Source organism: Castor canadensis, chromosome 19 (assembly GCF_047511655.1).
Source record: "Castor canadensis chromosome 19, mCasCan1.hap1v2, whole genome shotgun sequence".
In the NCBI taxonomy this organism is placed as follows: domain Eukaryota; kingdom Metazoa; phylum Chordata; class Mammalia; order Rodentia; family Castoridae; genus Castor; species Castor canadensis.
The window spans coordinates 4,539,922-4,565,177 of NC_133404.1; the positions used below are offsets into that span (position 1 = coordinate 4,539,922).

Consider the following 25,256-nt stretch of genomic DNA (forward strand, 5'->3'; position numbering starts at 1 on the left):
TGGTGCCCACCTTTCTGCCCCTTGGTTTCATCAAACCACCTCTAGCGATCACAACATCTGTCCCTCTGGCCACCCCTCCCTCCCCCAGACATGATCCAGAGTGACCTCCTTATCAACCTGTCTCCTGCCTCATGCTTCTGGCCCCCTCCCACTTCTGGCTTCTTTCCCAGGCATCACAGGCTGGGCTCAGTGTCATCTCAGGCTTCCTCATACTGTTCAGCTTTGACTTTACCCAGCTCCCAGTCACACCAGACCAGACCCTCACAAGGAGTGTGTGTGTGTGTGTGTGTGTGTGTGTGTGTGTGTGTGTGCAAGCTACATGAGACCTGGCACATAAGAGGTCCTTAATGATAGCTGACCAAGCCAAGCATGGTGATAGGTGCCAGTAATCCCAGCACTGGGAAGCTGAGAGGATCACAAGTTCAAGGCCAGCCTGTGCTAAATAATGAGCTCCTGTCTCAGAAAACGAAATAATAATAATAATGATAATAATAATAATAATAATAATAATAACAATAACTGACTGAAAGAATGCACAATGGATGTCCCCTGTGCAAATGGGGCTCATTCATTCACTCAAGAAGCATTTATTGAACACATGATCCATCTGGTGCCAGGCTAAGTCAGGAGTTGTAACATTCAGGTTGACAGCAACCAAGTTCTTCAAAGATTGAACCATGTTCTCAGGCTTCCTTCTCCCAAAACACTCCCCACTTCCAAGGCTACTCAGCTCTCAGGATACCCAGCCCCCAACCTTGCCCCCAGAGCCCAGAGCACTGATCACACCACATGTTTTTTTACTGCAACAGATGTCTGAGTACTAAGTCACTGACTTTGGGGTCAAATCCTGGTCCCATGACTCATCTGCAAGCCCTTTAGCAAGTTACCTGGTTCTTCAGAACCTCAGATAAACTGATATAAAGTAAAATTTCTTATCTCATAATTGCTGTGCGGAGCACCTGAGATAAAGTATGTATTTAGAACAAATGTCCAGAGAACAGTATGTGCTCAGTGACTGGAGGCAGTTGATTACGCTTGACCCTTTTCTGTCCCAAGAGCCTGGCTCCCTCCTGCCTGCTCCACAACACAAGCCTGTGCACCCAGCAGGTGCTGAGTGAAATCAGATGTCCCAGAAGCAGATCCAGTAGTCCTTGCAGATCCTCAAGCAAAGACTTGGAGGCAGGGAGGAGCAGAAAGCAGGTGATCGTCTGAAGCTCGCCCATTCTATAGTTCACCTGCTCGGACGGTCAGAATGCTCTCTTTCCCTGGGTGGATCTTCCCTGTCAGTGAAGCCCGGACCAGGCATGGCATCTAAGTGCTTTCTGGGCCTTCCCCACAATGAACCAAGGTCCACTCCGAAACCCATTCCCCTCCCGGGACATGCTCACTCACCCCACTGCCCCATCTATCACAAGTGACAGATATCAGCCACAACCACATACAGCTACCCAGAACCAGGGTGGGGTGAGGGCTCTTCCAGGACGCAATGATCCTTACCCAGAGTTCTCCTAGACCCCTGGCTCTGGCCTTTGATTTCTTCCTCTGTGAAGTAAAACTATTCTCTTGGGTTATTTTCCTGACTGTCGTGAAGACCGGAGACTCCAAGGGTAAACATAATCTTGCCATCAGAGAGGAAAGCCAAGTCTCAGAGGGAACACTGAATGTGTATACCAGAGCAAGGTGAGCCCATTCCTGGGTGAGGACTGCCCTCTCCTCACATCGGGGAGGGCAGAACCCAGCTAACCCACTTCCCCCAGGAAACTCCTAACCTTCCTCCTCTGAACCAAGGTCCTGAGGCTGATCTGCACCAAGTGCCCAAGGGTTTCCTGGGCTGGTAAGGGACTTGCCCCTCCCCCCACCACTGGATGGCCACTCTGGAGGCTGCACCTTGACTGGTTCTGCAGGGCGCTGACCTCACCCCTCCTGAGGAGAGACCCTAGCCTGTGGAGCGCCCTAGGTCTTCTGGATCTCCTCCCTGTAATATCCCTGTGTCTGCTCTAGGGCAGCCTGCACAATCTTGCTGGCCCCCACAGCTGGGGCTGGACATTACCCAAGCTGGGGGAAGCAGGTCTGCCAGCCTGGAGAACACATAAGGCTCCTTCCTGATGGGCTGGAAATCTGCCTTAATTGAAACGTGCAACAGGGAGGCCCCACAACAGAGGAGCAATGTCCTCACTGTGCCATGGACACCATCTCTCTGCTCTGGGTAAGAGACAGTGAATTGGCTACAGCCATCTCCCAGTCTTCTGCTCCTTCCACAAACAAAGCCATGTGGTGCCTGTGATGCGACATGGACTCTAGTCAGGTAGGAGTGCCTTCTTTCCCCATCCACACAGGGTTCCCCCCACCCTGTGTTGGGTGGGGCCACACTGACCACAGGGCACGCCTAGCACCTTCATTTTATCAAGTGCTTTCACACAGGTCATCTTGTTGGAGCCCTATGGCAGCCAGTGAGGTAGATGAAGACCGTTATACCCATTTTACAGATGAGGTAGAAAGGCTCAGAGAGTGGAGTGGACTTGCCCAAGCTTGTGTTTTTGTTTTTGGTGCAACTGAGGTTTGAATTCAGGACCTTGTGCTTACCCCTGGAGCCAAACTCCCAGCTTTGTATACAGCTGCTAGAGAGCAGAGCCCGGCATAGCCTGGAAATCACTTGCTCGTGGGGCAGGATGGTGTAGGCTCTGTGACCTTGCACCAGTAACTTAACCTCTCAGAACCTCTGTCTTCTCATTTGAAAAATGAGGATAATAACAGCTTTCATATTGTTGGGTTATTGAAAGGCGAAATGAGGTAATGCTACAACAGGCATTCGGTATAGTAATGGCATTGGGACCGGCTCAATAAATGTGAGCGATGACTGTGATTACCATCCCTAGGACACTCAAGGGCTGGTGCTGTTCAGCTCATGTCCCAGACGAAGCCCTGGTGCATGGAGACTCATCCCTTGTCTCTGTTCAAGACCTACTAAGGGCCAGGCATGGTGGCTCATACCTGTAATCCCAGCTATAGAGGAAGTGTAAATAGGAGGATTGTGGTTCAGGCTGGCCCAGTCATAAAAGTGAGACCCTATTTGGAAAATAATTAAAGCGAAAAGGGCTGGTGGAGTGGCTCAAGTGGTAGCACTCCTGCTTAGCAAGCAAAAGGCCCTGAGTTCAAATCCCCAGCACTGAAAACAAAACAACAACAAAAAAGTGGACTCAGGGGCTGGGTGTGGAGAAGCAAGGGTCACTGAGTAGGGCCTTGCGATGCCCTCTCACTGCCTGCTATGTGGAGATGGTCAAGAGCCAGTCTGTGCTGCCAGGCACCAGTGACATGCCTGTAATCCTAGCTACTTGGGTGGCTGAGATTGGGAGGTGGCAGTCTGAGGCCAGCCCAGGCAGATAGTGTTGAGAGACCCCATCTTCAAAATAACCAGAGCAAAACGGACTAGAGGCCTGACTCAGGTAGTAGACTGCTGCCTTTGCAAGTGCAAAGCCCTGACTTCAAACTCCACTCCCACCAAAAAAAAAAAAAGAAAGAAAAGAAAAAGCCAGTCTGTGGCCTGATTCACTTCCTGTGATGACTGCTCACATAGATTGTAGTTCTGCTCAGGGCCAAAGACTGGTTGAGCTCTGGTCTGAGACTGATCTTAGCAGACAATGAGACCTGAAGCCTTGCTCACCCAGCCATAGGCTTTGTGGAATTCCATAGGCTCTGTGGAAGCCCAACACCCAGCACAGAGGCCTGCCCGCAGAGGAGCAGCCTGCCTTTCCTCTGTGTCCCCAGCAGCCCTAAGATGCAGGTGGTTGAGCGGAGCTATGTCAATCCAGACAACTTTGCTTTTGGGAAGGAGAGGTGAAAGTCTGCTTTGGAGTAGAAGGATGGGGTGCAAACAATCCGGACTTGAGCTAGAGTGAAGCCACAGGGTCCAGAGGCCTGTGGTCTCCCGAGTCCTCGTTTTCCCTGCTGAGCCCTCCCAGGGACTCTGATTCCTTAGCCTTCCTCCTGCTGATGTGGTCCCTTCAGGATGTGGTCCAGACTAGCAGCTACACACTGCCTTGGTTCTGGGGACTGTCAGTGGGGAGGGTGGCTCTGGTCACATCTCCTGGGACCAAGCTGGTGTCCCTGTGCCTAAGATGAGCTCTCTGAAAGTTTTGGGGTCTGTGGGCAGAACCTTAGCATTTGGAAATTTTATTATGACTGTGTTTGATAAATATATATATATGTATATATATATATTTATAGCTCTATGTGCCCTCAGCCCCTCCCCCACCCCCTAGTTCTTCTCCCTGGCTTTCTGTCTAGTGGCCGTGTAGGGCAGCACCGTCTGCGTGCTCTTGTCTGACACCGTCTGGGTGCTGCTGTTCCTCGTGACCCTTCGGGTCTGTTCTGGGGCCAACGGGGGGCCTGAGTGGCGGCCAGTCAGTGGAGAGCGTCTGGTCTTGTAGGGGGCTGGGGAGGGCTTGAGGGGGCCCATGTGAGGCTCCGTGTGGGGCATCTCAGGAGGCAGGCCCACCTCTTCCTCCTCTGCTTCCTCCTCACCATCCTCTTCCTCGTCATCACAGCACAGAGCATGGTAGAGCACTTTGTCACTGAATCGTACCCTCTCCCGAGTCCCTGGGGTCCGCTGAGGTACCTGGCCCTTTGCAGGGCCAGCGTGGAAGGCCTCCTCGCTGGAGGAGTCAGGGGTCTCCACTCGCGGCCCGTTGGGGATGGGGGTGCCACCATTCATTAGCCGGTAGTCAGGGCCGGCCCCTGGCCTCGAGGACTCAGGGCCATCCATGGAGTCTGACGGAGTGGAGATGTCTAGGAAGGAGCAGAATTCCCAGCTGTCTGAGAGGATATCAGCTGTCATGAAGTCCAGGTGGCCCAGGTCAAAGGGGCCACCCACGCCTGCCTTGTCGCTGCTAGAGGTGCTGCTCACAGTGGCTGTGGTCCAGTCATCCGGCTCCAGTTCAAAGTCAAAGTCTGAGGTTAGTTTGTCGATCTGGCTCACCACCTGATCAGAAAGGAGAGAGATGAGAGGGGCAAGGTGGAGCCTAGCATCACCTAGGCCTGAGTGTGTTGCTGCCCCACCCTACCCTGCTAGATCCCCTGGCTGGTGGCCACACAGCCTGAGGACCTGAGGTCACAAGCTTGTGTGCCCTGTTAAGGGCCCAAGGTGACATGGTGGACAGAATCTGTTCTGGCCATTCCCAAAGCCCATTCACCTCTCTTTCATTCCTTAAGGAGAGGGGCACTCCTTTCCAGTCCTGTACTTTGTCCATTTACACACTCCTCTCTCCCAAACACAACTACTGTTCTGGAAATCCCTGGTTATCAGGGCTCAATCTTCCTTTGACTGGGAAGGGCCAGAGGACTCCAGCAAGCCTGCTCAGTGGAAAGGTGAGCAGCCTCCGACCCTCAAGAGGGGCGACAATGAGGACAGCTCTGTCCAGCCTTGTTAATGCGTTCTGAACTAGTCCTTGCTGTCAGCCAGCCACTTCCCAGTGTGTCTCCCCAGCCCTTGGGGACAAGAACTGTAGGTGTGTGGCACTGGTTGGGTTACTGTCCCCTTCCTCCACCTTCTTGCCTCTCCTGCTCACTGATGAGTGGAGCTCTATCCAGGCTTGCTGGAGAAGGAATAAAGCAAGTATTATTTGGTAAGCAATAAAGAAACGATCTATCCTGGGTCCAGGACTGCTTGTTAAATGCACTCAGGGGGCAGCTCAGTTGAGGAGGTCACTGCACCCTGCTCTGCCCTTGGCCTCTGAGCAGGCGGCCCTGCTTTCAGACACCCTCTTGCCTGGGCCTCTGTCAGCACATAAATCAGGGTGGAAGACAGGGAGGGAAAAAGGGAGATGTAGCCAGAGACCTAGAGAGAGGACAGAGGAAGGAAGGAGAATCAGGTCAGACCAAACTAGCAGCACCAAGTGAAGAGGCCAAGCATCAAGCATCAGAGGAACAGAGATCTGACACAGATATATACTCCACATCATCAGGACCAGCACCTCACAAGTGTTCTTCCCCTGGGGTCAGAGCAGTCAATTAATAAATTAACTAATCAAGCCCTTAATTCAACACCAAGGACTGCCACTGCCCAGGGCATGCTAGACTCTTCCGAAAACTGGTGTGGTCAGTGCCCCGAGCTGAAAAAAGAAACAGGCTGCTGGTCGGGAGTTGGGGGGCCAGGTGTAGGTGATCTGGTAGGCTCCTTTCCTCTTGAGGTCTCAGTTTCTCAATCTGGAAATGGGGGTGGTGGGTAAACTAGTTTATCTCCAAGGTTCCATCCACTGCCGAGATTCTAGGAGGCTGTGTTTATAAGGGTGAGTTTGAGAAGCTGTTTGGGTAGTGGATGCCTAAGGATGCCCTTCCACATGGCCCCAGGAGTGGAGGAACCACTTGGTTGAGGCTTGCAGAAGAACTTGGTGGTGGGGTGACATGACACCTGGGGGCCAGACGTAGTTTAGATATTATTCTGTGTATTTGGGCAAGTCACATAACTTCAGTCAGTTCTGGTCAGGTGAGAGATGTCATGAGTCTCTGCAGCCTGAGGTTTGGGGGCAGGAGGGAGCCAGAGTTAAACGACTTGGTTGTGACCCCACAGACTCAGTGGAGGCCAGGCTGAGTCTGGAAGCTGGGGACAAGCTGAGGATGAGCTCATGGGTCATAGACTCTGCAGCAGGAACGTCCAGGGTGCATCAGCAGGAGCCTGGAAGTCGTGGGCTGGTCACGCTCCCCTACCCAGGAAGCCCTGGCTGGCCCCCTCTCAGGAGGCCATCCCATTGGGGATCTTCCTTTCTTCCTTAGTGTGCCTTTCTCTGGTTCCACTCTGGGATATGGAGGGAAGGGAGAGAGGGAGGGCTGCGGGTCAGGTACCAAGTCTGCCCCCTTGGCTGCAGGGCTGAGGGCAGAGTCTCCTGCCCTGTCAAAAGGGATAACATAGCTGGATGATGGTCATGCCTGCAATCCCAACTACTTGGGATGCTAAGATTGGGAGGATTGCGGTTCTAGGCTAGCCTGGGCCAAAAAATCCCAGGGATCCTCATTTCCAACAGAAAAGGCTGTGTGTGATGACATGTGCCTCTCATCCTAGCTAGGATGGGAAGTGTGAAACAGGAGGACTGTGGTCAAGGCCAGCCTGGGTAAAAAGTGAGACTATAACCAGAGCAAAAACGGGCTGGAGCTATGGCTTAAGCGGTAGAGCACATGCCTAGCAAGTGCAGAGCTCTGAGTTCAAAACCACCGAAATAAGGGAAAGGGAGGGTGACACTCCCCTTCCTTGCCTAGGGTGATGGACAGTGTGCAGATATCTCTGTGCTTTAAATCAGCATCAGGACAGCCGGACCCTTAAGTACTGGAGCTCTGGAGCCAGACCTGGGCTCCAACCCTGACATCACTGCTTACCAACTGTGTGACCCTAGCCAAGTTACTCAACTTCTCTGTCACCCTATTTGTTCACCAAGAATTGTAGCAGTACCGACAGCTGCTGTGAGGACTTGAAGCCCAAGAGCAGATAGGTATCAATTCGTTACCAAAGGAAGAACTCTCTGGTGGGGATGTTTCCAGTGCCCGAGGCAGGATTCACGGTTGGCTTTTCATTGCCTGTGCATGGGAAGTACCTATTTTGACTAAAGTATGCCCCTCTTCAGACAGAAGAGAACCAGAAGAGGTCCTCAAAGCCTAATGGCCGGGAGGCTCACAATCAAATCTGTCCCAGTCAGTGAGGTGGGGCAGATAATAACCACTTGGTGAGTGATGGAACTGAGAACCAGAAAGGGGAGCCATGTGCCCACAGGTACCTTGCTTCCAAGTAGAGGCGTGGTCAGTCTGCAAACCTACTGCCCTTCCCTGCTGCCTCATTTCATGGGGACAAGGTAGCATAGGACAGGCCCTGTGCTACCTGCCTCTCTGCTTCGGATGTCTTGAAATCTGTGATTTCTCTGTGAGAGTTAATAATCATTTTGCCTCCATGTAATTTGGGTTTGTCTTGGAGTGGAGGGAAATAACTATATACACAGAAGGAAAGAGGGGGAGAGAGAGAACCAAAAAATCAGTCACAGAGCCTCAAAGTCAGAAGGGACTAAAGATACTGTTGACGCTACCTGTCCTGTTGTGCTAACTAATAGGGAACCTGAGGCTCGGAGTCTAGAAGAAGCTGAGCTGAAGCCAGAAGTCGAATCCTGACTCCTGGGTCTGGTACCTTGAGACCAAGATTGACCTGTTCTGGAGAGGCCAACAGAGAGCACTAAGAACCTGGCCCGTGTCCCAAGGGTGTTCCCAACCTCTGTCCTGGTCCCAGCCTTGGCTCCCCTCCTATACCCACCTAATCTTCCACTGACAGCAACTTCCTGTCCAGCACTTGCTCCATCCAGGGAAATTTCTAAGTAGTCCTCTTGGACCATACCACACCTCTGCTTCCAGCCCCTCCCTGCTCCCTAAACTCCTGAGCCTCCCAAACAACACACCCTACCATCCCTCTTCCCCCTTCAATAAGTAGCCTCTACCTTGCCAGGCCTGCTGCTCACCTCCCCTACTCACCTGGCATGCCTTCCTCCCCTCACTACCCCTACTCAACTGGCACGCCCCACCTCTCACTCACCATGTTCACCTGGTGTGCTCTCCCCCTCAGCCCCACACTCAGCTGGGGTGCTGTTCCCTCTTATCCCCCAGCTCACCTGGTACACCCTCCTCCTTTCACCTCTGCTGCTAACCTGGCATGCTTTCCCTCTGTCTTACCCCCTTCACTCTCACTTCTGGGAGCCTCCCCATCCAGCCCCAGCTGAGGGCGCTATTTGTCATGGCTACACTTTTGTGCACATATTACAGTGCAGTTGAAGTCTGTCTCCCTACTAGATGGCAAGCCCCATGCAGGGTGCGGGGCGGGGGTCAGGTCTATTTACCCATCATTGTACCCCCAGCTTGGAGCAGGCATTGGTGCACTCTGCAAATTGACTGATTAAATGAGTTGACAGAGGCTGGGGGCTTCTTTGCTAAGAAAGTTCATATTCCTGGACACCCCAATATTGCCTGGCTGAGTCCTTCTCCAAGAACACATTTCTGTATTCCCTTAGGCCTAGCAGCCAGGGCTGAGGACCCGGGAGTCCCAGACCCAGCATCTCCCACCTCCCCTCCCTGACAAGCTGCTACCTCCTTCCCTCCTCTCAGCTCCCCGGGCAGATGGTTATATAACTAGGGATTCTGCATTATTTATGACCACTGATTATTTTTTAATTCTGTGATTACGTTGTTTATTATCTTCCTGGGGGGCTGTGGAGTTGGGGAAGAGGGAGAGGGAGCTGACCGTGATTCATGGCTCTCATCTTGCAATTTGGCCTAATTGGCCAGGGAGCCTCGGTGAATCTGTCCGGAGGAGGAGGAGAAGGTAAGGAAGAAGGGAGGAGAGGAAGGCGTGAAAAAAATAAGAAAAAAATCCGTGCAATTCGTACTGAGCTGTGGGTGATGGAGCTGACCCACTTTGGCACAGCCCTGAGGTCCCCAGCCTCTCCTGCCCCAGCTGCTTTCTGGCTGAGCTATATTCATTTATCTGTCACTTGCAAAGCCTGTAGCTTTCCCTGTCACCTCCATACACTGCACCTGGCCGACAGGACTGCACAATTGGACAGCCAGGAGACAGGCTGCCATGGTATCTGCTTCCTATGAAAATCAGATGGAGGGAACCTCCTAGGCTGTGCTCACCAACCCTCCATCCTCCTGAAGTGTTCAGGCCAAGGTAGGCTTCTGTGCCCTTACCCAACTGATAATGTGGGGGATACAGGTGTCAACACAGCGATCACTTTTGAACCTTCAAGGAGGAGAAGGCCACTATCTGCTCAAGGGGAGCTGAACCTCTGCTGGGCAAGGATAAGGACCCTCAACCCTGTCCTTGGGAAGGTTGTGGGTAACGGGGAGACAGACTCCTACCCAGAAACACAGCCAGGAGTTTCCTGGAGCAGTGTCTGGAGTTCTCACTGAGAGCACTTGCTCTCAAGGCTCTGTGTCCCTCGTTCCCACTCTTCTGCTGTGGCTTCCTTGCTGATTGTGGACATCCCCAGGACACCTTCTCTCCAAGACCCTGACACCACAGCTCCCACTACCTGCAACGTTTTTCTCCTCAACAGCCACTGACCTCATCCCTCACTTCCCATAGGTCTCTGTTCACAAGTCATCTTAGTGGAGACCTCCTTTTTACTCTCATCCTGTCATCCTCTGTCCCCTTTCTCCTAGTTAGGCAGCCTACTGCACGTAACACTAACACCAGCCAGAGGCCAGGACCTGGCACTGACTTCCTACTCCTGATGAAGAAGTGACTGCAGAAAACAAGGTTGTGCGTGCAGCTGAGGAGTGGGCGGTGCTAGAATAATTCAGTAATAACATCCCAAAACAGAGCATTTGCCTAGCATGAGCAAGGCCTTGGGTTCAAACTCCAGTACCACAAAGCAAAAACAAAACAAAAAAACCTAACACATATGAGCTGGCTTTGTGCTAAGTACTTTATATATGTTATCTCTGGGGTGAAGGTGTGGGGGAGGCATAAAACTTTGGTATCTTCATTTTATAGATGGGTGAACAGAAGCACCGAGAGGTGAAGTAACTTTCCCAAGTTCGTATAGCTAGGGAGGGGGTGGTGCTCAGATCTGAACCTGAGACGTCTGGCTGCATAGCCCATACTCCTAGGCCCTGGGCTGTGCTGCACCTCTAAATTAAGACCCATGGAATTTGGAGGACCTTAGACAGCCTGCTGGGAGGGACCTGGTATCCTGGAGTAGGGGGGACCTGGGAGAAGGGAGGGCCAATTAACGTTTGAGTGTCAATTCCTCTGAAGCCCAATTTCAGCTTGCAAAGCACTTTTGCACTCCTAACCTCACTTAGTCCTTTAACGATTTTCCCACCAGGGGATAGGTCCTGCTGCCTGTCACCTAGGGAGCTGGTGGCAGAACAATACTGGGGTATTGAGAGTTACGAGAGAGAGAACTCCAAATCCTCCAGAAGCGGAAGTAGGTGTTGGGGTCCCCACACAGGCCAAGCCCCCAATAATTCCTGGCATCATCACCATCCCTGTTTCATAGGTGAGCACACTGGGGCTCAGCAACTTGAGAAGCAAGCACTTGGGTGTCTCTCATTGGTCAGTGAATTTTGGGCTACAGACTCAAGAGGATGAGGCAGGGTTGCTGTAGACAGAGGAGTTTGGTAGAGGGGTATGCAGCTCTCCCTCCTTGCCGCCTTGCTCAGTCATGGAGCTTCCTGTCAGCAACCTGGCAGTGAGGCCTGGGAATCTGGTCTCCACACCTCAGCATACAGCTAGTGGGCACTGAGCAGGCCCTGACCAGGCAGTGGAGTGTGACCAGAGGACAAGTGCTTGCTCCCTGCTGCACCTGGGGCCTACACATCTCCCTGATGGATAAATACCACACAAAGGAACTGAGTGGAGCCAGGCAGATCAACTCTATGCCCACTTAGAGGGCCAAGAGCCAAGAACACAGACTCCAGAAAGCAGGTTCCAAACCAGGCTCTGGTACCCTCACTTAGTACCCCCATTCCCACAAACCCCATCCCACAGAAAGTCAGTTATGGCTTCTCTTCTGCCCAGGCTCCACATCTTACTTGCCTTCCCCTACTCCCCTATACCTATCCTCCCATGTCCATATCTCCCCTTGCCTGGGTGATGAGGGAGCTCTGAGACTTGCCCCCTCCCCAGCGGGGTGCCATTGGCAGCGGGTAGGCAGTGGCATACGGGGTAGACTCTGGTTACCATAGCAACCTGCCAGTCTTGGGTGGAGACGCATGGCCTACAGGGTGTGCGGGGGGAGGGAACTCATCTTTCTTTGTCCTGGTTCAGGCCCCTGTGGTACCAAAGCCTCTGACCTGAAGGTTGGCTGTGGTTGACATGGGAATGGGAGAGTATGAAAAGGAAAAGAGGGACATCATGATGTTTTAGCATCAGGGCATGAGCAGAAGATATCATCTCTTCAAATGTCAAAATGCAGGGACTGCCCTGTAGCCCACCTGCTAAAGCCCCAAGTTAGACATCAGAAGCGTGAGTTCTAAGGCTCAGTTCTGCCACTGGTTGGCTGTGTCAGAGGGATAGACAAGTCCTATCCCTCTCTGGGCCTCAGTTTCTTCAATGGTAAATGTACAGGGATGGTTTGGATTACCTGTGAGATCCCTTCAAGCTGTGGATGGCAAAGCTGGGGGAGGGGTGCAGGTGCTCTATGGGAAGTAGGCTCCAAGTTGAATCAAGGCTGTATCAAGGATGATAGTCAGCATCGGCTCTTTTTGAGTGGGCCTGCTGGGACACAGCTCCCAGGTCTCCGCCCAAGACTAGGCCTCTAGACAGTTCCCATGGCCCCAATACCATCTGAACAAGAAGGGCTGGGAGAGGATCTGTGTGGTAGGAGGGATTGCTCAGGGCCTCTAGCCTTTCACTTCCAAATTGCAGTCCCCAAAGCTGAGCAGCCCAGCCCATGTGCAGCCTAGTCTATGGGAGAAGCACTACCACCCCTGTCCACCTGAAGTAACAGACATTCCCACCTCCTGATGGACTTTGGGGTAGGTTCCATGAGTCTGTTTGGTTGTTTGTTTTTGGTGGTGCAGGGTTTGAACTCAGGGCTTCATGCTTGCTAGGCAGGCACTCTACCACTTGAGCCACTGTATCAGCCCGTTCCATAAGTCTGATTCTAGGTTAGGGGCTCTCTTTCCTGGCATTTCTGTAAGTCCCCCTTCCCCCCCAGCGCTAGACACAGCACTCTGTTCAAACAATCCCTGTTCCTTGGGACTCAGGCCAAGTGGGGGAAGGCAGGTGAGGAATGCCACATTGCCAGCCTGGAGTTGGTACCTGACATCACCCCACTTGCCCTGCCCTCCTATAGAGCCTTATCCTCCCTGCACAGCTGGCAGGGAGAGCTTGAGCCCATAACTCCAGCTCAATCACTCTCCCTGCTATCTCTGCGGGGGCCCTGGTTACAAGGAGTTGAAATTTGCCTAAAGCCCACCTGGCTGGTGTAATAGCACCCAGCGGAAAAATTCAGGCCAGCGGCTCAGAACGCTGGTCATGCATTTTGGGCTTGAACGCAGCCCAGGGGGCAGGGCGGAGGACATGTGTACCTCATTACCCCAGCGATGTGGGAAGCAGTAATTAAACCAGGCTCCACTTAGAGACAGAGAAGGACACACATATCCCAGCATTTCTCAGCGACTTTTCAGCCTTGGCAAAAATATTCAGGAACATCCCCTGTGGGAGTGAGACTCATCCCCTTAGCAAGGATTTCTGTCCCTGCAAGGCCCACAAGGATCCCTGATAGCCACTGGCCTAACCTCATTGTTACTCTAGGACAGGGAGGGCACATCTGGCAGTTGCTTTTTTCCAGATCAAGGGTTGGGAGTATGTGTGATCTTTGGGGCAATGATTTGAGCTAGGCCTTGAGCAGTTGGGGACAGCTTCACAGAGCCATCCACATGCTACGAGAACCCCTGTGACCAGCTGAGAGTCCAGGATGGAGATGGTGGGGTCAAGAGTCAGCTTGGGGTCCAGAAGAGTGTCTCCCACTAAGAAGCTATGGTGGGATTCAGTCCTTATTGCTCATCCTGGCAGTCCTGAGTGCAACCCACAGAGCTGGGGCCATGGACATGGGGCCAAGCAACACGCTACAGGAGGCCCCTGGGTCTGATGAGATTTTTAGTAAAGCAGATTTGGGAAAAGGGGAAAGGAGACCCTCAGCCAGGGACACAGGTGCACACAGCTTGGCACACTCAAACACACAAGTATATGTTTTGCTGCCTAAAGGGGAAGACTGGTCTAGGGTCTGTGTGGCCCATTGGCCCCTGGCTTACCTCCCTCAACTCCTTGGCCACCTCTTTGAGCTCTCGAAGGATGCCTTCCAACTGCCCGATGACCATCTTCATGCGCTGTCGGATCCGCTCCCGCTCGCCACCACCGCTGGGGTCGTCACTGGGCTGCCCGAGGTCCGGGGCGCCCCGAATGTTCATCCTTCACCACGTGGCCGCAGGCCTGCCCATACTTCCCCCACCCGGGCACACGCTGCGTCTGCCTCCACGGAGCCCCCCTCGACCGGGCAGAGCTCCACATCTTAACGGCCCCCCAGCCCACCCTGGCCCTGGGCGGCCCTCACCCAGCCCCTGGCCCCTGCCACTCCGCCCTCTCTGCCTCTGGGTGGGGAATGGAACACCCAGAGGGAGACGGAGTCTGACAAGAGGGGGTCAAGGTGAGGACACAGGAGGGCAGGGGGAGGGGCGTTTGGTCCCAGGAGTGGCCTCCAGGACTTGAAGTGCCTGTGGGTGTTCAGAGCTGATCTCTGCCTGGGCCTGGGCACCGAGGCAGGGGGATGACTCTGCAGGGAGTAAGGGTAAGAGGTGTCCTTGGGATGGGGGATGGCAGCGGTAGGTAACCCCTCCACAACTCCTGGGCAGTAGCAAAGGCAGAGGTCTCTGGATGCAAGTGACACTTGCAGAGGGAAGGTGGCCAGGGTCTTCCAGATGTGCAGGGGGCTCCAGATGTGGGCGGCTCTGGAGAGGGAGGTGGATTGGAGGAGGGCAGCCCCCTGCAGAGAGAGCGAGCCTGGCGTCAGCCCTCCCAGGCTGCAGCACCAGCCGGTTGCCGCTTCCTCCCTCCTCTCCCTCCGGCACCCTTCCTTGCTCGTTATTTATTTTTTTCTTCGTGGGGAGGGGTGGTGGAGGCAGATGGTTTTCAGCACACCTCTCCTCTAGAGGTAGAGTGTCAGAGCCCCTGCTTTAGAGGCAGAAGTCCTCAGCCTCCTCTGGGGCACCCTGGCCACGGTTTCCCCCACCCCCACCCCCAAGCAAAGCCAGGGCCTCTGGTCCTCCCTCCTCCTCCTGGTGCCCCCCGGGTGCCCTCTTTCCCAGCGGACCCTCCCTCCCCGAGCCCCGCCTTCCCTCTGAAGCCCGGCTTCCGACTCACCGAGGGTGGGGGCACCGGCCTTCCTCCCAAGCAGCGTCGGGGGCCAAGCCCCAAGAACGAGGTTGGGGGGCCCCCAAGGCTCCCTACGGCGGGCTTCTCTCTCTGGACCCTTCTGCCCCCGGCCTCGGGGAGGTCCTCCGAGCCACGGCCGGAGACATCTGGGCGGTGGGAGGGGGCGGGGCCTCCGCGCTCCAGGGAAGGGGGCAGGAAAAACCTCCCGCAACCCCCGCCAGGCTCGGGTCAGGACCGGCGAGGGTCCGCGTGCTCGGGGCCCCGAGGCCACAGGTGACCCGAGCGCTGGGTGGCCGAGACGACGCCGGGCCGGTCCCAGAGCGGAATCCAAAGTCGGAGGGCTGCGAGGGCGCGGGGATCCCCTCAGCCCACGCCCGGCATCCCCCGGGCTCAGCACCGTTCAAAATTCGCTCTGTCCAGTCCAGATCTGAGGGGGGCCGGGCTCCGCTGGGGTCGGCCCTGCCCTGAGAGAGCTGGCACCGCCGGGCGCCCCGGGCGCTCTTAGCCTGGACCTAGAATGTCCGCGCTCCGGCACCCGCGGCGTCCGGAGCCGCCGCGAGGATCCGCTTAGCCCAGTCCCGCAGTCGGCCCAGGGCGAGACCTCTCCACCGCTCAGTCTACGATCGCAAAGGTCCGGAGCCCGCCGGGCCCGGGGGAGGGGCGGCGTCGGCCGCGGGGATCCAGTCTTCCTGCGGGGCAGAGAGCGCGCAAGGCTGGGGGGGGGGCCCGGCCGGGCTGGGTTCGGCGGCCGGGGCGCGGGTGGGAGCGGCGCCCAGCGGAGGATCGGAGAGGGGAGGCGAGGAGGCGACAGGAGGCGACGCGAGGAGGCGAGGCGAGGGAAGGAGGGAGGGGAGGGGCGCGCGGCGGGCCGGGCCGGGCCGGGCCGGGCCGGGGCGCACGGGGCTCGCAGCCTCCGTTCGCCTCCCGCCGCCTCCTGCCCGCTCCCTCTAGGCGTTCGGCCTCGCAGTCCCCCGCGCCGGGTCGCTGCCGGCGGGGCAAACGGGCTCCGGGTCGGGCTGGGCCTCCCTGGCTGCCTCGCCTTGCCCTGCCCGCCGGGCTCCGCGGGCCCGGGCCGGCTCCCCGAGCGCCGCGCCGCCCGCGCCCCGGCCGCCCCCGGCCCGCCCCGCCGCCCCCCGCCGGACTGGCCGCCCGGGCGGGCGCTGGCTCCCTCCAAGGCCGCCGGGCTCGCTCGACTCCGCTCGCCACGGCGCTGTCAGGGAAGGGGCGGCCCGGCGCGCCGGGAGGGAGCTTTTAAAGCGACACACACGCCTCCCAGCGCAGGGAGCCGGAGGCGCGTGCCGAGGGGTCTCGCCACCCCAGGGGGAGGAAAGGGTGCTCAGCTGGGGGGGCTGCAGGAGAACTAGTCGGCCACCCGCCCGCTGACCCGGGCGCCGGAACTAGGGACTTAGCTCCTTTGCCACCTTTCCAGATAGCCCTAGGTCCCCTACCCCCACTGCGGGGCACCCCTAGCTTCCCTTCTGCTAAGTTTTCCCGCACTCAGATCTTCCCCCCTCTCCCCAAACTACTCTAGACCTGGCCTTAAGTCAGATTAATTCACAAAACAGAATGCAACCAATCTACGGGTGCCGCTCTATGGGGGCAGGGTTGGGGGCTTCCGCAGAGGACTCTAGCTAGGCTCTGGCTGCAGGGAGGAAAAGCAGCACGTGGGGACACTCCTGAACAAACTGGGGGAGGAGGAGGGAGTACATGCAGGACAGAGGCAAGTTCCAGAAGCAACCCTAACATGGGGAGAGGTACTGGGTAGAGTGGAGGGAGGCTCTCCAGAAAGACAATCCATGAGCTGAAGCTAAAAAGAGAAGTAGGGCTCATCCAGGGGACTATCATGGTGGGGGAAGTAGAGGGTCTGCATTCCAGGTGTGAAGAAGGGTGGGAGCCAGGGCTCAGGAGGAACCATGGGGGAGGCAGAGTTTAGATGCCTTTGTGACTGCTCCATGGGGCTTGCTTGGGGGAAGACTGGATCCAGAGAGACAGAGGCCAGAGCTAGGAGCTTGGATTTTATCCTGGGGCAGAAGGGAGCTATGGTGTTGGAGAGGAAGCTGGTTCCATTTGTTGTCTCAGGAGATCCCTCTGAGCACTGCCAATGGTGGGCAGGAGGGTGAGACTGCAGTCAGGTCAGCGGACCAGTTAGGAGGCAGTTACAAGATTTGGGGGGGCTCTAGTCTGTAATCCTAGCTTCTTGGGAGGGTGAGATAGAGAGGATTACAGTTCAAGGGTAGCCCAGGCAAATACTTTGTTAGATGCCCCCCCCCCCATTTCAACAGCAAAAAGCCGGGCATGGTGGCCTGCACCTGTCATCCCAGCTACAGTGGAAAGTATAAACTAGGAGAATTGTGGTCTAGGCTGGGCAAAGAGCAAGACCCCACCTCCAAAATAACCAGAGCAAAAATGTGTACAAGTATGGCTCAAGTCGAACAGCACCTGCCTAACAAGCACAGGACCCTGAGTTCAAACCCCCATACTGAAAAAAAAGAAGAATGAAGGGAGGCGAGCCAGAGGAGCAGCAGGGATAAGGGGCAAGTGATGAGAGAAATAATTTGGAACCCGGTAGAACTTAGCCACTCACTGACCTTTGAGAAGTTAAGGCAGGCCCAAGCTTTTGGCTTGTAGGCTGGGTAGCTGGTGGTGCCACGTGGGAGAATGGAGGAGAAAGAGCTGTGCTAAGGAGGAGTCTGGGACAGGTGGAGAGATCCAGAAGGCAGGTGAGTCTATGGACCCATGCTCATGGGAGGGGCTGGGATGAGGGTAGGGTTTTTTGGGTTTTTTTTTCACTCATTATTCAGGGTAGGGGTGAGGGATAAGCTTAAGCAGGCCAACATTCAGAAGTAACGTAAGCAGTGGGTCCAGGCTAGAGGCTTGGAAAATAGGCCAGGAGAGAGATGGAGAAGGTTCAGAAGATGGGGTTTGAGGAAGCCAGTGCTCAGTGGTGACCAAAGGCTTTGGAGAGCCCCCAGTACCGAGAGGAGGAACAGAAATGCCCATTGATTTTGGTATTTGGTAGGCCATTGATGACATGGCAGGGGCAATTTGGTATGTGTGCAGGGTGACAGGACCTAAATTGTGGCTGGTGAGGAAGAAGAGTGGGTAAGTGTAGTCGACAGGGAAGAGGAGCTCTGAGCTCCAGGCAGGTAGGAGTCAGTTGGGGGGCTGGATTGGATCTCGAGACTGGCCCCCCGGGGTTTGGATTCCAGGTCCTAATGTCTCACCTCCTCTGAGTTCTCTCAGAGCTCTGTTCTAGGGGTCTTCCAGAGGCACTGGGTATTCTTCAATGTTGAGAGTCAGCTAAGTGGAACACAGCTTCTGGGGGACTGGAGCTGTGCAGAGGAGATCCAGCCTCCCGGGCTGGGGAACATGCTCTCCTGGGGAACCTACCAATCACTTTGGTTTAAATTATGGTAAAATAGGCACAACAGAATTTGGCGTTGTAACTATTTTTAAGTACATGAGATGGAAATCACACAGGCCCAGCAATCACTTTTGTGGAGGAAGTTGGGATGTTAAGGGATGGCCAGCATCAAACCAGCTAAGCCTGAAACAATAAGATGAATTGCTAGTCGTAGGTCTGGAAGGCTGCACCCTCATCCAGAATGGCGGACATGCATTTGAACTGGGAGTGTCTGGAGCCACTGAGATTGTTTTGAGATTACTGCCTAACTGGTCTTGGCAGTCGTTAATGGAAGCACGCTGCTTAGAAAAAGGGAAGTTACATTTCTTCTGTCACCTAAGCTATGTTTTGGACCTTCATTCATTCATGGCATGTGTGCACAGAACGGCAGCCAGTATGGAGGGGATGGGGTGAGGACTGGTGTGTCCTGTGAAGAATAACTGGGCTAGCCAGGACAGGTCAAAGAGCAGACTCAGGAGAAAAGGTCTCCATGGTAAATTCCAAAAGGGCTACCAGAGGCAGGAGGAAATAGACAGGATCTGGGGTGCTCAGGGTTGCCTTCCTGAGTAGGCATTGACTGATTCTCTCCCCTCTGCTCCTCACCTCCAACCTCCCTGGCCACCTACGCAGATGTCCAACCCTTCAGATCTCCCCAGCCCCACCGTGAGGCCATCTTTCCTGAGAGAAGTGGATGTGTTCTTTTGGCCCTTAACCAAATACTTCCCAAGATGTTCATTTAATATGCAAGCTGTGTGACTTTGAGCAAGTCACTTAACCTCTCTGGGTAGAGTGAGGAGCCCATAAATACTTTTATGTCTTTCTGAAATGACTATCTTGCCGGAAAAAAAAAAAGGCTGTTTTCAATTGTCTCTTGGACTCAGAAAAATAGGGGTGATAGTGGTACCTACTTTCCAGGGTCATTGTGAACGTGAAATAAGATAATGCAGGTGGAAGTACATGGCCCAGGGCCTGGCCCTGGGTTGATGCTCTATAGACAGTGGCTGCTGACAGCTTCTATTAATGGCTTCATGCCTGGAAGTATATCTCCTTTTGAGGCTGTGAACTCCCCACGATGATTCTCCGTGTGTCTCTCGCATGGACCAGTGTAGTTGGCAGTGACAACTAGTGACTTTGACTAGTTGAAGTACTACCTCCACCCATCCCTACCCAATTGCCACCAGGCAGGCATGTGACCCAGATTGCACCAATCATTGAACCTCATTCTCCAGCAACAGTGATTGGTCCACGGGTGGGCACAGAACCCAAGCAGGACAAATCAGACTTTTCCCTGGGATTTATATGCAGATGTTAGGCAGAAAGAAGCCCTCTTCCTACTGGGTACAAAGCTGGATGCTGTGGGCTGCTGATCGGCCATCTTTCCCACTTAGCATTGCATGCCAAGCAAGGCAAGAGAGAAGAGAGGAATTTCGAGAGCTATTGAGCTCCGATTTTGGTTCTTGTGGAGTTGGTTCCTGCCATCCTTCTTTCAGTCCTGTGAGCTGCAAAACATGCTATATTCCTAACAGAGCAAAATAAATCCCTTATGTTGCTCCAGCTTGTTTGGTTGGGTGTCTGTCTTTCATAACTCATAGGATCCTGGCAAATGCACTCAGGAAATCCTAAGTGAAGTGACTGAATGATTGACTGTATGATTCTCTGATAGGTGGATGTCCAAACATCTTGAGGTCAGAGGGTCAGGAGCTGCTGCCCTATGAATGGGGAGAGCTGTGTGGCATCTGGGAGATTGTATCTAGCAGACCAACATGGGTTTGGAACCAGCTCTGCCATTTGCTAGCTATGGAATCTGGAGCATGTTACTTGCCCTCTCTGAACTTGAGGTTCCTTCTTTATTAGTGAGTAAAAATAAGGTCTGTGCTGAAGGTATGGATGGGGAAGATAGGAGCTGGAAGAATGGTAAAAATGGGACTGTTGTTATTAGCCTGCAGTCCCTTATGGCTGACTTTGAAGACTGTGATCGGCATGCAGGTGAGAAGGGAAGAAGGATCAATCTGTAAGCTGACATCTCAGAAGCAATGAGTCCTGGAACCTGGGAGCCAGTGCTGGAGTGACAGTGAGCATGTCGGAGTTTGAGAGACAGTAGGGGCAATAGAGAGGCCAGCACCCAAACAGTGGAGTTGGAGGATCTGTTTTCTACTAACACAGTAAATCTGCCCAAGCCTCAGTTTCCCTCTGTGTAAATACCTTCCTGATGGCTGTCTTGAGGATTAAGTAAAACAGCCCATGTAAGGTGTTTAGCACAGGGCTTAGTAGACATTCAATAAATATTGGCTATTATTATTGATATCAGGACTTGGGAACATTTTCTGGGATGAATGGATGGTGTCACAGGCAAACTTTTCATAAGCAAGCCACCAAGTAAAGGGGTTGCAGAGAGTCGCATCTGAGTCTCCCAGGAAAGACCATTTCAGAACAATGGGGCTCCATCTATCCTTCTGTGGCAGGGCTCACTTTGAGGAAGCCTTGTCTAAGGACATCTCTGCCATCTTTCTGCCCACCATAATCTCCCCCACTTTTGAGTTTCTCAAGAGTGACTGCTTCTCCTGCCTCTGTTTCTACTCACTGTTGTCCCTGAATCACTTGACTCACCCTCACCAAGCACAGCCTTGTTCTTGTGAAGACCAGCAAGTGTTTTTTCCACCCAAGGCGATGACTTTATGGTCCCCAACCCTGCTGAGCTCTGCCTGCTCCCTCTCCATGGTGGCATCACACCTCTGCTTTTCTGATTCCCTTCTTCTCTGATGCTGCTTCTCAGTTGTTTTCAAGTGCTTGTCCTCTTTCTTTGGCCTCCTCAGGGTTCTTCCCTGGGTTTTCTCCATGTGTCTCCCAAGGGAGCTGGCTCTCCCTACCCCTAACAGTCCTTGACTGCCCATTTGCTACCTCCAGTTGAGACCTGAAGCTTCAGCTAGCACTGCCCCGCCCAGTGGACATTTCCAAGGGGATGTCTTTCTGGCAGCTTCAACTCAATGTGGCCAAGTCTCCACTTGGCCCCCAGACATGTCCCCTTTTGTCTTCTGCATCTTAGAGGTTGGCCACCTTTCTGCAAACACCACAAACTTGGGGTCACCCTAGGCTCCTGCTCTCTCACATCTAGCTAGTCACTAAGTCCTGCTTCTTCTCCCCCCTTTAACATTGTAGTCAGCAGATGACAGGGTGTCTTGCACCCATTAGTCAATGGCCTCCTGATGGATCTGTCCTTCTTCAGACTTACCCTGCGGAGTCAGTCATTGTTGGAATCAGCTTTCTTGCCACCCATTTATGACTATCCAGTGCCCCCCACCTCCAACCTGTGAGGCAAATCCAGTTTTCTTTGTTTGGCCTCCATGACTTTTAGGGAGCTTGCTTTTGTCTTGTACGCTAGTGTTACCTCTTGCTCATCCTCAACCCCTCCTTACCCTGGCTGTTCTCCTTGCCTAGAACCCTCCCTCCTCACCGTTCTCCAGGCCATTCCCAGCCCCTCCCGAAATATTTCCCCAGTGCCTGAGGCCCCTGCTCATCCATAACCCTCATCCAACTCCAGGACAGAGTTTGCCGCACTACCTTGTCACGGTGAGTCCAAGTTTCTCCACCAGACCTGGGCCGCTGGAAGGTAGGCACTGGTCTTGCTTCTCTGTGCCCTTTAAGGTCAACAGAATTAGCAGAGTTTTGACTAATTTGTTCCTGTGGGTCAAATCATTTTTTCACAAAATCTAATATTTCTTGAAGATGTGGCTTCATTTTCTGTTCTAATGGCCTAGGAAAGTCACAGAAAATGGTTACTGCTAGTACCGGAGTTTTAGCTTACACTACAGTTTGTACCTGCAGCTTCTTTGGTCAAGTATGTAAGCCTGGCCTTACTTGCAAACCCATGAGTCCTTTTTTTATTTTTATTTTTTTTAGCATTAAATTAGGTACCATGGTCGCCTTGCTCCAGAAAGGGAATATGGGGTTTTGGGTATCATAGATGCTACCCATCCTCCAGTGACTGGTTAACCAGACATTGTTGGCACCCGTGCTGCCTATTTTTCTATGCATAGCTCAGCCTGGCTCCTCCATGTGCTCAGATTCCTAGGCTGCGTAATACTATTCAGTCTTTCCTTGATTAACCGTCGTGACCCCAGCTTCCGATTTTAGTCATCTGTGGGTGCTCGTACCCGAAGCATCTCAAGTCCTCCTGGAGCAAAGGTGCAAGAGCGTGAGAAAAATCTTGGCTATATGTTGGATTCATATTTGGCTAGCGTATACAGTGCAAAGGATTTGGAAATGATGCTTTTAATTCCCTCTTACTACGTATTTCATAATAATTTCCAATTCAGTAATATGACATTTTGACTTTCAGGGTTTAGTATGTTTTCATACAAATATCTAGCGACAACTTCAACTGAATCCATCTGAGCGACAAATTGTTCAGTTAATCCAAATTGGCTATCGTCAGTTTCAAGATATGCCTTGTGAACATCTAACAAGTTTCTGAAATATTTGTCTGTTTTACATCTTTGTTAAACAACATAATTTTGAGATAAACCTAGAGGGGAAGAAGCTGGAGGGAGGGAGCATGGCACATAGCTTAGGGGTCCTCCCCATCACAGATCCTGACTTGTGACACCCAGAGTCTGCTTCCCCAAGAAAGACCTGTATGCCCAGCCCTGCTGTGCGATTTAGACCAGTCACACACCCTCTCTGTGCCTTGACTTTTCTGAAAATGGGATGTTGGGATATTGCAGGAAGATAATATAGCATGTGTTCACACAAAGAATGCCAAGTTAGTTCACAGAGCACATGGAAGAGCTGCTTTGTTGACCCCTCTCCTCTGCACTCCTTTCCTGGGGAATTTTATGTGTTCATTATCCATCTCTCCTCTCCTGCCACTTAATCTCCATCTCTGTCTGTTTCTCTGTCCTGGTCAGCATTTAAACCTGCTCTCCAACTCTCTCTCTCTCTCTCTTTCTCTTATCAGTGTAGATTGATTATACAAAGGGGTCTCATTGAGATATTTCTTTAATCAAATTCACCCCTCTTTTTAAAACAGTTTAATGGGTTTTATTAGTCTGTTTTCATACATGCTTATGAAGTACTTCATTCATATTTGCCCCCCCTTCAACTTCTCTTTTCCCCTCCCCCTTCCACCGGTTTCCAGCCCTAAACTCTCCCTCCAGCCACTCCCATTTAAAAGTGCAATCCCACTGCCCTCTCCAAGTACTGTCTCATCTTTGCTCTTTGCACAGTCAGATTTAGCCCTGGAGCTACCCACATCACCTGCCTTTCCTTCCCCTTCTCCTACTCATTCCCCTTCCTTTTACAATCTGCCATCCATGCCCATCACTTCCCTGAAAACCCTTTCAAAGCTAAGGTCACGGTGACCTCCAAGATGCTCAGTCCGCAGGATGCATTTGGGTACGGATCTGATGACCGTCTTCCCACTGTGTTTGGACTGTCAGCAACCTCTCTTCTGCTCAGCCTAGGGGGGTTTTACTGGCTGTGCACTCACTGCTGGCTTCATCTCCCCTGGTCCAGCGTGGATCACTGCAACCGCTTAGGGCACTGTTTCAGGTCCTTTTCTTCTCACTTCTCTCTTCCTCCTCAGCACCCCTTCTTTGGGGATAACAGGTCCTACCTATTGGGTCCCTCCTGAATCTGCCCTCCAACCTGGCTCTCCTCAGGTTCTAGACTTGTGGCTCCTCCTCTCTCCTGGGAAGCTCAAGTTCAAAACCAAACTCAGATTTCCTAAACTCTGTTATGGTCTGAATGTTGGTGTTGCTCCCCACCCCCTGCCCCCCACAATTCAAATGGGAACCTAATGCACAAGTGGGATAGTAATAAGAGGCAGGACTTCTGGGATGCAATTAAGTCCTGAGGTTGAAGTCCACAGAATGGGATTAACGCCCTCCCCGCTTTTTTTGCAGTATTGGGCTTGAACTCAGGGCTTACACCTTGAGCCACTCCATCAGCCCTATTTTTGTGAAGGGTTTTTGAGATAAGGTCTCGCGTAACTATTTGCTCAGGCTGGCTTTGGACAGTGATCTTCCTGATCTCTGCATCCTGAGTAGCTAGGATTACAGGCGTGAGCCACCAGCACCTGGCTAAATGCTCCTTTAAAAGGGACCCAAACAATCTCCACAGTACCTCTGCCATGTGGGGACAGGAGGCACCAACTATGAGAATCAGTCCCTTAGCAGACACAGAACCTGTGGGTGCCTTGATCTTGGACTTCCCAGCCTCCAGCACTCTTAACCATAAACTTCTGTTGCTTATAAGTTATTCGCCCTAAGGTGTTGTGTTACAGCAGCCTGGATAGCTAAGACACTCTTTCTCCCTGTTTCCCTTCTCACCCAAATCGGGGCGTCTTGAGTTATTCCTTCTTCTCAAGTCCAGTGCAACGCCACCCGCTTGTTCTGCCTCCCGAATGTCTCCTGTCTTGCTTCCCTCTGCCCTGTCTTTGTCTCAGGAACCACCACCTCAACCAGACAACGAACCCCACCCATTCCCGCTGCATATGCACCGTGGCCTACTCCAGGATGATTTTTAAAACTTCTGTTTAAAACTGGTCCTCTGTTTCACATTTCCTAAAGTCTCTGTTTTCACGGGGTCCACAGCACTTGTGAAGTCTCCAGCCTTCTCCCTTCTTCCCCACTGCTCTTTGCCCTTCGGTCACAATGGCCTTCTTTCAGTCCCTTGCATGCACACATTACTGCCTCTTGACATTTTTTTTTTTTTTTTGCACATGTGTTCCCTTTGCCTGGGGCACTCTTTGCCTTTTCTTTACCCAGTGAACTTGGATAAATTTCACCTCTCCAGAAATTCATCAGACCCCTCCCCCACACTACGTTACACCCCCTGCTATTTGTAATAATGGACACTGCCTTCCCTGCTAGAATATATCTCCCCTTTATGGAGACAATGCAGACCCCCAGCAAATACTGACAACTGATCAAGTTCAAGGTGGTTAAGCAA

The 25,256-nt window shown here is 53.2% G+C and overlaps 1 protein-coding gene across 1 annotated transcript; it reads right to left on the minus strand.

The window, feature by feature from the left end:
• Positions 1-567: 567 nt before the first annotated feature.
• Insyn1 (inhibitory synaptic factor 1) lies at positions 568-15,964 on the minus strand. The gene is made up of 3 exons (XM_020165616.2): positions 14,894-15,964; positions 13,789-14,516; positions 568-4,978 (listed from the first exon to the last, which is right to left on the minus strand). The coding sequence occupies exons 2-3, from the start codon at positions 13,942-13,944 to the stop codon at positions 4,256-4,258; spliced, it is 879 nt and encodes a 292-aa protein (XP_020021205.1). The 5' UTR covers positions 13,945-14,516; positions 14,894-15,964; the 3' UTR covers positions 568-4,255.
• Between the last annotated feature and the right edge of the window lie 9,292 nt (positions 15,965-25,256).